Here is a 12,159-nt window from a genome sequence, read left to right on the forward strand (position 1 = left end):
GAGAACAATAATATACTACTCTTTCATTTGATTGCTTGAGTATGATATTTGAACAGTAAAAATAGACACACCATTCTCATAACTCTACCTGTCAACCTGGCACCCAGGAACTTGGCACCTTTTTAGAACTGCTAATTGCCTACCCCTTAGGTTATGTTTGGAGAGTGATTTATAAATAATAAGAAAGAAAGCTCAGGTTACCAAACAGAATGTATAATATGGCCCTAACAACCAGATAGAGAGAAAGAAAAAGAAAGGAAGAAAGCAGACATATACCCAAATGTTACCTGAGAACCAGAATTCAAAATTGTGAAATCATTCTAATTTTCTTTTTTGTTTATCTGTATTTTCTCTACATTCTGCAGTAAACTTACATTCCTTTATAAGCAGAAAGAACCAAATATTTTTTAATGGACGAGTACTCCTCCCTTGCCACCTCTACCCTCCCCCACAGGCGGGAGAGTGTGTCCTTGTGCTCAGAGAATCCCATCCAAACTCAATGATCCTGTCAAACTGGAAAAGCGATCAAAACATACAGAACAGAGTTCAATACACAGAAGTGTAGGCCAGCAGGCTTTAGAAGAAAAATCAAACAAAAATAACAGAAAATTATTAGCCTCAGAGAAGTGAATAATTTCCGTGGTTTGCTTTTCAAATGAAAGAGTCTATAAATTGATTATGACTTTTATCCCAAGGCCAGTTTATTTTGGAGAATTCAGGACAGGCTTTTATGCATCTGTGCTTGGTTGGTAGGTTTGTGCATGTGTGTATCTAAACGTGTGTTTAAACATCTAGAATTAATTTTCCAATATTTTTTTCAAAATAAGCCCCCTTAGGATATTTTTAAAATGACATTCTGCATATTTTCCCGGATGATTTGAATATTTAAGAACATTTGCAAACACATTGAATCTCTTTTAGAAAAGATAGTGACTACTTAGAAAAATGGATCCATTTTCCAGAGGACTGATGTTTATTTTTATTTTTAGTTTAACTATTAAGGCAAAGGTTTATAAGAAAACATAATAAAAATTGAGAAATCATGTTGCCTGTTTTTTCTATTATGGATTAGTTATTATTTTTCCACAGCTGCATGTTTTCCTTTTAATTGTCACATCCAACAACTCTAATGAAGCTGATAAGTTCTTAGTTCTGTCACTGTAAGTGGACATCGGACTCTGGTGCAGAAGAGCTGAGGATTAAGGGAGAGGAGAGCTCCAAGTATAATAAAAGGCACCAGACCAGAAATCTCAGAACATTTTCTTTCTTTCAGAGAATACTGTCAAAGAGAACAAGTAGAGGGGAATAGAAAACACTGGAGGTCATAAGGAAAACTCAGCATGGTTGGCAACAGATGATACAGTGAAGAGCCCAGCCACAAAGACAGCTCAGCGAGGGATGCACGCTCTCCTAGAGAAAGCCTTTTCTCCTAAGACATATCGCTGCCTTTTCATGAACAAATATATAAAAGTATGTTGTGATGGTTGCCCCACTCAAATAAGGTTCAAGTGTCAAGGCACACCCTCTGGAGCAGGTCCCAGCGTTTTTCTGGTGAGGAGCTTCTCATCTGAAGGCAGATCATCCCACCCCACAGCAGGCGATGCGGACCGGAACTCCTGCCTACTGGCAGTGAGCCAGGAGCAGGGAGGCTACCATTACCACCTGGAGCCTCTTACCTACAGGCGTTTGATGTGCCAGTGAGCAGAAGCTAGCCCCACTCTGTTCCCCATAGGTATTTTCAAATAGCCAACAGCCACATGGTGTGTGCGTGCGTGTGTGTGTGTCTGTGTGCGTGTGTGTGTGTGTGTGTGTGTGTGTGTATCTTTAGATATGGAATGTTATGGTCTGAATGGTATCCCCTTCCAAATTTATCTGTTAAAGGCCTAACCTGCTATGTGATTGTATTTGGAGATGGGGCCTTTAAAGAGGTAATTAAGGCTAAAGAGGCCATAAGTGCGTGGCCCTAATTCAATAAAACTGGTGTCCTTATAAGAAGAGGAAGAGACGTGGGGGCATGCACAGACAGAGAAAAGGGGGCAAAGTGAGAATTCAGCCTTCTACAAGCCAAGGAGAGAGGCTTTAGGAGAAACTAAACCTGCCAACACCTTGATCTTGGACTTCTGGCCTCCAGAACTGTGAGAAAATAAATATGCATTGTTTAAGCCACCCAGTCTGTTATATTTTGTTATTGCACCCCTAGGTGACTGATATATGGGGGCGGAATTGCCCACATCTTCCTATTTGAAATCTTTGCTCCAAGGGTGGTTGTCATCTCCTGATAGGCACAGCAGATGGCAGTGTTGTCCTGTGAGTTTGCACAGCCAGTTGGCCTGTCAGGCTGGGGCTCTGGCTTAGGTAACCAGAGGGTCAGAGATGTAAACTTCAAGGCCCAGGGTTTTCATTGAGGAAATTAACAACAACTTTGCATTAAAGTGTCTGTATAAGTATTTATAAAACTGGCCTCTGGAAAAGTAAATGAGATACTGTTTAAAAGGAGAAATAAAGAAAAAAATCTTAGGCATTTGATGTGCCTGCAGGAACTCCCTCTAGTTCAATGATGATTTATTGCTGTTTCGTGGAGTCTAAGTTTGACTCTTCGCGCATGGAGCCTGAACCCTCGCCTTAGCTCCCTAGAGGGTGGAGCCTCTGAGGCTCTCTGGCTACACTTGCTGCTGAGCCTCAGATATCAAAACTCAGCACAGAGCCGGTCCGCTTCCTATTGACGTCAAGAATACTTCAGTCTTCCAGGTGCCGTAATTAGGCCCTTATCTCCACAGTCCATTCTCAGCACAGCTACAGAACCCAAACTGTCCTGTGTTCCTTGCGAGGCTCTTAGGAATGGAAACTTAACTAATTTGGCAAGTAGGGAGCTGGCATCTCCTCCTGTACTACACTCCCATCAGGTTGCTTCATTGCAAATCCACAGCAGGTAAGAATAGTTACACAGAGGTCCTTTCCCTGTTTATATATACATTAAACTTTCCCCATCTTTCAGGACTTACTTTCTGAGAGCATTTGTGTGTGTGTGTGTGTGTGTGTGTGTGTGTGTGTGTGTGTTTGTGTGTGTTTTATTGTACATTCATCAAGCTAGAACATTTTTAAAGGATCAAAATAATTTTCTTTAAAATATAATTACTGAAAACTAGATAGAAATTGCACCCTTTTTTACACTTGAGCATTGGAAGTCATGTGTTCTAGGCAGTGCCTGGAGGTAAACATATAGACAGGTGATCAAGATAATGATAATGCATGGGAAATATCAATCTAAAGCATCTTACTCAACAAATATTCATAACTGTCTGTGTGTGAATAACCACAAGTAAACAGACCTAACTGGACAGAGAACTGGCCCAAATGAGCATCTCCTCCAGGTTGTTTAGTAGTCCCATGAATGTTCATGATAAGCATGAGTCTACTTGGATATAAAAAAAAGGAAAGTAGTTCATATCTTACTCACTGAGCAAAAAGACTAAAATTAGAAAAATTATCTATGATAAGTCTGCTTGTCTTTTAGATTAATAAAGGCACTTAAGGAGTTGTGGTCAAAATACGTAAAAAGACATAAGCATTATGGAAAACAGTTTATTAGATGCTTGAAAGATAAGCCTTATCTTCCAGAAGATACTTGTAACTTCACATTCCCTTGGATTTACATGGCTTTGACCAAAACTTGACCTAGGGCAGAATTCCCTAAAATGAGTTGCCTGGAATTATAATTCCCTGGAATATTAAGATTTCTTATGAAAAAAGGTTCCGTGTTCAAATGTTTGGGATATTAACTATAGTTTTAGTTTCTGTAAAATGCCTTAACATCTACAGAATGACCACAGGCTGTTCCCAAGTTAAGCCTGGCCCACCCAAAACATCTGGAGACCTTGGATAGCCCCAAACCTTATTCTCTGACAGTCACAGTGAACATGAATTTCATGGGGACCTCTTTCAAACTTAGCCAATCCTAAACCCTTTTACCCTGCCTTGTCTGGTCCTTTCCCTGGAAACCACAATAAAAGCACTTGCTTACAGTTTGTGTGTGTGTGTGTGTGTGTGTGTGTGTGTGTGTGTGTGTGTGTGTGTTGTGTATGTTTCTCTCTCCTCCCTCCCTCTCTCTCTCTCTTTCTCTCTCCTCTCTCTCTCTCTCTCTCTCTCTGCCTCATGACCCACAATGATGCTTTCCTTGAGTGGCCCTGCGTGGCATGCTGTGTTCTCCCTAGGGAACCGTGAATGTAGTAAAACCCTTTTTGGTTTCTCTCTTTGATCTGCTTCTGGCCTCACTGTATCTCATCCAACGCAATATGGTTAAAACAAAACTGTGGATTAGGACAAATTGGACATACTTCTTTACTGCGATACTCTCAGAGATGTTAATACATAAATGTGCATTCTAAATTTTCAGTGTCAAACTTACTTGGCTTTGGAATCTTTTTTGAGCAGTATAGCTTATGGACTAGCGTTTCTGGGATCCCGCTTGGGAGGTACTATTCTGGAGAGATACCGATTATCTGTCTAGGAGACTTGGTGTGTCAGTATTTTTCTGAAGATAAAAATGCAGACATCATTGTGAAATAAAATCAAACATTATAGTTTAGAGAAAGCTCAATTCCCATATGGAATTTAACCTATAGACTCATCAAGGATTTGGCACAAAGACACTGAATGGTAATAGCTGAATGAACTTACGTAGTTTGTGGAGTCCATACATTTTAAAATCCATATATCTTTTACCTTTCCTAATATTTACCCTTCCAAAAGAATAAATCTTTTGGGCATAGGACAAGTGCTTACTAGATATCTTCTCCTGCATCTTTGTTAAGCACCTCAAACTCAACCTTTCCAAACTGAACCAATTGCTGCATCCCTATTCTACTTTCCTCAAGTGACATTTCCATCTAGCCATTCACTCATATCAGAAATTCAGAAATCTATCAGTCTCTTCCTTATGCCTTACATAGTACCCATCAATGGCCCATTAATCAGTATTATTTTTATGTTTAATAACATATCTATCCTCTCCCTCTCCAACACTGGTCTTAGTCCAGACCCTCATCATCTCATATCTCTGTCATTTTCACAGTGTCCTAATCTGTCTGTCTTTCCTTAATCTCGACCCTCCCATTCAAGTCTCTCCTTCATACTGATACCATTATGTTTTTTCTGAAGTGCATTTCTGATTGTTATTCTCTTTCTATTAACTTCCAATTGATTGGCCATCATGCTATACAAAATAAAGTCCAGACTCCTTACTTTGTCATAACCGTTTTTCTACTATCTCATCTTTTCCAGTCGTCTCTGGGTACCCACCTCTAGCACAGGATATAATTCAGTCATATTAACCTGACTGCTCTGCCCCCAACATGGAAGGATGTGATATGTCTTGGTTCTTTTCCACCTTTTGCCTGGGATCACCTTCTTCCCGTATCTGCTATCCAAATATCTATTTATTTTGCAAGACCAAGCTCAAGAGTGTCCTTCTCTATGAAACCTTTCCTGATTCCTTTCCTATCTCCCCACACTATACACTCTACAGAGTTTTATTATACTTATTTGTTCACATGTTTCTTTCCCCTACAAAATGCTTAATTCCTAGAAGTAAAAGACTGCATATTACTCATCTATTTTTTTTTTTATAAAGTTATTTATTTATTTATTTTTGCTGCATTGGGTCTTCGTTGCTGCGCGCAGGATTTCTCTAGTTGTGGCGAACGGCAGCTACTCTTCGTTGTGGTGCACGGGCTTCTCATTGCAGCGACTTGTTGCGGAGCACAGGCTCTTGGCACGCGGGCTCAGTAGTTGTGGCTTGCGGGCTCTAGAGCGCAGGCTCAGTAGTTGTGGCACACGGGCTTAGTTGCTACGCGGCATGTGGGATCTTCCTGGACCAGGGATCGAACCCGTGTCCCCTGCCTTGGCAGGTGGATTCTTAACCACTGCGCCACCAGGGAAGCCCCTACTCACCTTAAAATATCCCAAAACTGACATAGCACTTGATGCATTGAGGAGTGTTTTACAAATGCTTATTTGTAAAGGACTATCATTTCCTTTTGCAAACAATATAAACTATGCACTGTATATTCCTAATTTTATATCATGTGTGAATATGATTGAGAATGTGCCTCCTCTAAATGAATCACATGATACAGCCTCCTTCTTTCTAGTATGACTGGAAAGTGAAGAAGAAACACATATTTCTCTTTGAGTGTTTTCCTCAAATCATCCTGCAACAGAGCAGCGGATCCTCATCTTTTCCTCCACTGTCTCAACAACCCCAATCATTATGAATATTTTTAGAAACCAAGAAACATGATTCCCAGCTCTGATTTTTCCTCAGAATAAATATAGCTGTATGGGCAAGTACCCAGAGAGCACTGAAGTACTTTTTCCAGTCCTCCTATTTCAGATCCTTAGGGGGCAAGGAAGGAGTGAAACCTTCTACCTGCCGATTTTTAGAAGAGCAGAGGACAATGGGGCCACTTAGAGCCTTGTGAGAGGGTACCTGCATCTAAACTCTGGATCAAGCAGTAGTGCTGAATGCTGAGACTCTGACATAAAGTTCTAGCTATTTCTATCAAACTGTAGGAAGAAATAGGAAATATGAACATTTGGTTTCATGAAGACAAATTTCTTGAATTAATCTGAAGTCAGTTCTTGTGAGAATTTTTGGAACTATTGCAAATTGTTGATTGTTGGGATTTGTAGTCCTGGGTGAAACTGATTAGTTATTCTATATGCTGGATACTTTTATGAAACACATTTTAGCCTAATGGGTACAAAGGGCTTAGTCCCTATTCTAATGATGTGTTAAGGGATATTGTCTGAGAAGTAGGAAAGCAGGTAAGAGGCAGTAAAGAAGATGCTCTGAACTTGAAAGAAACAGAATAGAGCTTTAATACTTACAGCTGTCCTCTTCTTCAGTTATACATTTCACAACATAACAGGCGTAGATGAACCCTGCCAGCTGAAACAAAACAAAGATGCTTTAGACATGTGGCAAAGGCAACAGTACTGGATCTCACTGGGGGAGCGACTTTTCAAAGGCATGTGGTTTTGACTAGATTCAGTGTTCCAAAATAGTTCATCAGACTGGATCTGGACTCCAGTGTGGATTCTTGATTCGTATAATGTGCCTTATAAATGAATATATTACTCTGTTTTCCTTTGTTCTGCATTTATGTGTAAGATTTGTTAATTGCCAGGCAATCTACAACAAGTTATTTTAGGTCTAGAGGAAAAATAAAGAATTATGGCCATTCATCAATGGATTAGCATTTGCATTTGTGCCAATCAACTTCTAATTCACTTTTCATTAGCCCAGAGCCTAAGATTCTAAAATTGGACTCCTGCTGACTATCAGAAAAATGTTTTGAGAGAAAAATATTAAGGAGATTCCATGAAATGTTGCCTCAACACTTTGTAAGTAAGAAAAACTCTTATTTAGACCAGTAACAGGAACCAGGACATACCGAGTATAGTTAAGATGACATGATACAGAGGAGCAGCGGGGTGGATAACTGTAAGGAATATCACAGTGCATTTGACTGGGATTGCACACATCAGAGCATCCTTTCTGAAACATGCAGCAGAGGTCCCTGTGGTCAGGGAAGTCTTTGCTCGCTGAAATAGTATCTGTAAAGGAGCACAGTAAAGCCCTTTGATGTGTGTCCCCTCAGATGGTGTAGTTTTGTATTCCTTCATATAAGTATAACTATTTAGTTAAATAATGAGCACTGGTATAAGGAAGCAAAAGAATTTCCTGATATGTGGAAAATTTTTTTCCCAAAATAATCCAGTGTGGAGGAATCCTTAAAGGCATGTCCTCAGGACAGTGATGAAAATTTTTCACGATGACATTTCAGACCGGCATTGATCCTACTGAGTATTTGGCATTGGGGAAGGGAACCTTGGGAAAAAGGCTGCAGTCTTCAATCAGGAAGCTAAGGTACAGGGCAAAAGGTTGCTGCTGTGATAAACCTAATGAACTTGTTTTCCATTAGCTGACAGATTGCAATATTTCTGGAAGATGTGAGTGGAACATTTTAAGTCAGAGGGTACACCGATAGGTATTTAATGAGAAGAACTGTTTGGAGACAGAGGTCCGCTTAAAAGGAACTTTAGAAAATCTTTAATTTTAGTTTGAGAAAGAAAGCACGTTCTGGCAGATTCTAGTTCTTTTCCAAAGAGATCTGGCATGAGATAAAACAGTGGTTTTCCTGGCACAGAAACAGTGACCCTGCTTAAGAGAGAGCAATGAATGAGAAAGCAGACTTATGCAAAATATTCTTCACGAGCTTTTGTTTTCAGATCCTGGATGAGAGGGACAATGGACCCGCTGCCCTCCCACCCGCAAGTGTAGTATCTGAACCACTACACATAGTAACAGAGAGCTAGATAACATACCACTGATGCTACGTTAGCACTTAGGTTTTAAAAAATATGTTAGAAAAGTCATCAAATAAGCATTTTTCTCTTTGAAGTATCTGTTGCTATCGGCAATAAAATTGTGATAGTAAGAACAATCTCCTTATATAATGGAATCATCAGGTTACTGTTTTTATGGGACTTATTTTTAGAATACAGGGTACTATTAAAAACCAGTGTATCCTATTTGGCTTTAGCAAAGATATTGATTTGACCAAACAAAATCACACGGTGATTTGAGCATTTTCACAGATAATGGAGAAACAGATTAACACTTCTTAATCTTTTATCCACCAAGGCCCATGAAAATGCCTGTATCACTAGGTCACTGAGTGACCTAGTCCCATGCGTACTCTGTCATGGGTGCTGGATCCGACTGTGGCGAGGTAAAGAGGCTATGGGTTTGGTTAAATCCCCTGGGTACTGCCTATATCTCCCCTTCTTCCTCCACAGGAAGGCCTTACCATTGTGGCTAAATGCCATAGATTTATCAGTAGTTTATCTCTTCTTTTCAGTTTAAAATACTTACTACTTGAATTATCTACAAAGCAACTTTTTTCCTAATCACAAACTTTTCTCTTGATTTTCGCTCATCACTTAATTACTTTGAAATGAAAATCTAGGTAAAGAACATTGATAAATTCTGAGATTAAGGGCCAGTGAGTTCAAACTTCTCATTAAAGTGTCACTAGAATCTAGATTATTAACTGTACTCCTCTCCCAGAATGCAGCCAAGGCACTGTATTTTGCTTACCAGTGATCTTTTAATTGTATTCGGTTGCATTCTTTAACTGTCAGGGGAGTGACTTTGATATAAAAGTAAGTCCTGCTGCATTTCATTACAAAAGCTTGCTGATTAAGAGAACTTCAGCTTTTAAATTGGTCACCTCTAAATACAAATGGAAATTGGTTTCTCCCAAATTAATCAAGATTCATAAACCTCTGTTACCTTTCAATTTTCCTACACCAAATAAATTTCTAATTTAATTTTTACTCCCTCACAGCAATTTATAAATTTACCTACAGAAAAGCAGTTTCAAAGAATTTCTTACAGCTCTGAATACTTCCTATAACATGCAACTCTGCTAACTGCTGCCTGGGCCACAAAGATGAACCAAGCCAGGGTTTCCCAACCTCAGCACCACTGACATTTTGGGTTGAGTAACTCTTTTTTTGTGGGCTCTGTTATGCATTATAGGATGTATAACTACTAACATCCTATGATCAAGACAGTTGATAATTGAGATAATCCAAAATGTCTCCAGACATTGCCATACATCTCTTCAAAGGCAAAACTGCCCCTTGTTTAGAGTCACTGTTTTAGACACAGTCGAAAGGATTTTGCAGTCTTGTAACAGGGGTACACATATAATTGTACTTCAAAGTAGATTAAGATAAGTGCCAGGAGGAAGGAAGAAAATTGATTGTCCCCTAACTGACAAACGGTAAACTGGGTGCTTTCACGCGTTAGCGCATTAATCCTCACAACTACCTTTGGAAGAACATTACATGTATTTTTGCAGAGGAGAGGTAAAATGGGCCTTGCTTTTCCTGAGCGAGTTCATCAAGCGGGGAAGTTATAGACTGTGTTCAAGGAAGAGCCAGTCCTTCCATCTGATGAGAGTTTGTGGAACTCATATTAGAGCAACAGAAATAAAAGCTGTGAAGACAGATTAGGGCTATAATCAGAGGGCTTTGAGTATGTATCAAATTGCAACTCTAACTATGTAATTTTCTATACAGTACACTTAAGGAGCACCCCATCTACTGAAGACGTATAAAATCTTTCACAAAATACAAATCCTTCCTAATGCGATATATAGTCCCCGTCCAGCCTCATTTCCCACCACTCCTTGTCTCAGAATTGATGCCAGTATTAAGCTGTTGGTAGTTTGCAGACATATATCAGGTGGTTGCCCTCTGTTCTTTAACTCTTTAACCCCTTCTGCCAACAAAGCATGCGAATGCCCTACATCTCCTCCCTTCCTTCCTTGCTCAGCTCTCCACCTTTTAGTTCTAACTCATCCTTTAAGACTGAGTTAAAGTGTTGCCTTCCCAAAGAACTGGCAGTCCATTCCCAGGGTAGGTTGTAGGTTGGCATTTTGGAGATTGACCTCGAGAGATGGGGGTGGAAGGCTTTGAGAGGGAATAACAGGGGAAAGGTGAGAACATCTTCCAAGTAGAGCTCAGACAACCTATGGGAAGATGTGGATTATGTTCAGAGAGGAGCAAGAGGCCCCATTTCAGAGGAGTTTGGGCAATGTGAAGGGGTGTAATGGTTCCCAAGGTAGGAAACAGTGACCCACATTGTCATAGTGGATATGAATACCTGGAATTAAAATAAAATTATTTTATTCTGTTCCTTATTTAAAGATGGCTTAGAGTAACAATGAAAGATACCAGTGGTATTATACTGGGCAAACATATAATTATCCACTTGTAAAAAACCAAAATATTACAGTTGTCTTAGTCTTTGGCATTCAAAGCAGAGCTAAGCCTAAATCTTTTTATTTTTATTCATCTTTTCACCTTGATACATCTAATATGATTTGTTCATTTCTAATTCACTTGATAGGGAATTATATATCATCTTGATATCATTACTGGCTGAAAGGAAATGATATTTTCTCTCTATAACTAAATCAGATTAAAATTCTTTTTTGTATCTACAAACCAAATTATGACTGTATATCCCAGAAATTCACTTAGAAGCTAATAGATAAGAGGAAACTGAAGCCTTTTGATAAGTATTTAAAAAGATTTAATTGTAATAATTGAAAATGTAACAGCCTTAGTGTTTAAAATACTATCTTTTGGACTTTTTTTCAGGAAGTTGGAGTAGACATACTTTTCCCTAACCCTCCCACTAAATACTGCTGAAAACCCTGGACATTATATATATAAAACACACATAGGAAGACTCTGAAAGATGGAAAGAAGGTAGACTGGCTAGGAATCTTGGGACCCAAAGAAGGACATGGGAGTGAGTTTCCTATTTTTCTTTTGTCTCATATATACCATACTTGGGGCTGAAGAAGCCCACGACACAGAAATGCCAATAGGCACAGATAAAAGAGCCCCAACAAAAGCTTGCTCTCTCTAACCAAAGGACCAGGAAAGGGACAGCCTAACAAGACAGAAAAAAAATTTAAGACAATAATAGCCCTCTTTAGCCAATGCCACAGAAAAAACTGTAACCCCACTCCCCAGCCACAGCAGCAAAGAATAGGGAGCCAAGTCTTCCCTCCTGGCCAGGCCGTGGTGTCTGAGAAGTGAGGCAGGGAGCCTGGACTTTCATTCCTGCCAGGAAGGAGGAAGTCCCCCTCCGTAGTGTCTGTAGAGACCCCCCCAAAGGGAGTCTAGACTTCTGGCCTCACTCTGTAGTAAGAAGGCACCCCCTCCCTTCCCAACTGGGGTGGTGTCAGAGGAGGCTTAGTGGAGAATCAGGACTTTCACCAATGCCAGCAGTAATGAGGTCAATCCCCTGCCCCTGTGGTGTCAGATGAAGCCAACTGGGAGCAGTAACAAGGCACTCCTACCCCTCCTAGCCATGGAGGTACCAGTGAAGGCTGAGTAGAGAGCAGCAACTTCCACTGTCTCCAAGCCTTAATGAGAAGCCCTTCCTCTCTTGAGTATCAGTAGAGTCTGAGTGGGGAATCTGGACTTGTAACCCCTGCTCAGAAGTAATGAGTCAGTGTCTCTCCTTCCCCTGCCAAAGGAGCACCAGAGAAAGCCAGCTAAACAGAAGAT

General features: G+C 40.0%; 1 protein-coding gene across 9 annotated transcripts in view; it reads right to left on the bottom strand.

The window, feature by feature from the left end:
* NKAIN2 (sodium/potassium transporting ATPase interacting 2) overlaps nt 1–12,159 on the bottom strand; it is a gene marked incomplete at its 3' end in the record, with an annotated part of 998,865 nt that overhangs the window by 27,203 nt on the left and 959,503 nt on the right. For all 9 annotated transcript variants that reach the window (XM_082474964.1, XM_082474962.1, XM_082474963.1 and 6 more), the window contains one exon: nt 6,889–6,949. In XM_082474964.1, the coding sequence (XP_082331090.1) occupies nt 6,889–6,949 (61 nt within the window). The remainder of the gene's footprint in view (nt 1–6,888; nt 6,950–12,159) is intronic.

This window comes from Balaenoptera physalus (assembly GCF_965194825.1).
Source record: "Balaenoptera physalus genome assembly, chromosome: 9".
In the NCBI taxonomy this organism is placed as follows: domain Eukaryota; kingdom Metazoa; phylum Chordata; class Mammalia; order Artiodactyla; family Balaenopteridae; genus Balaenoptera; species Balaenoptera physalus.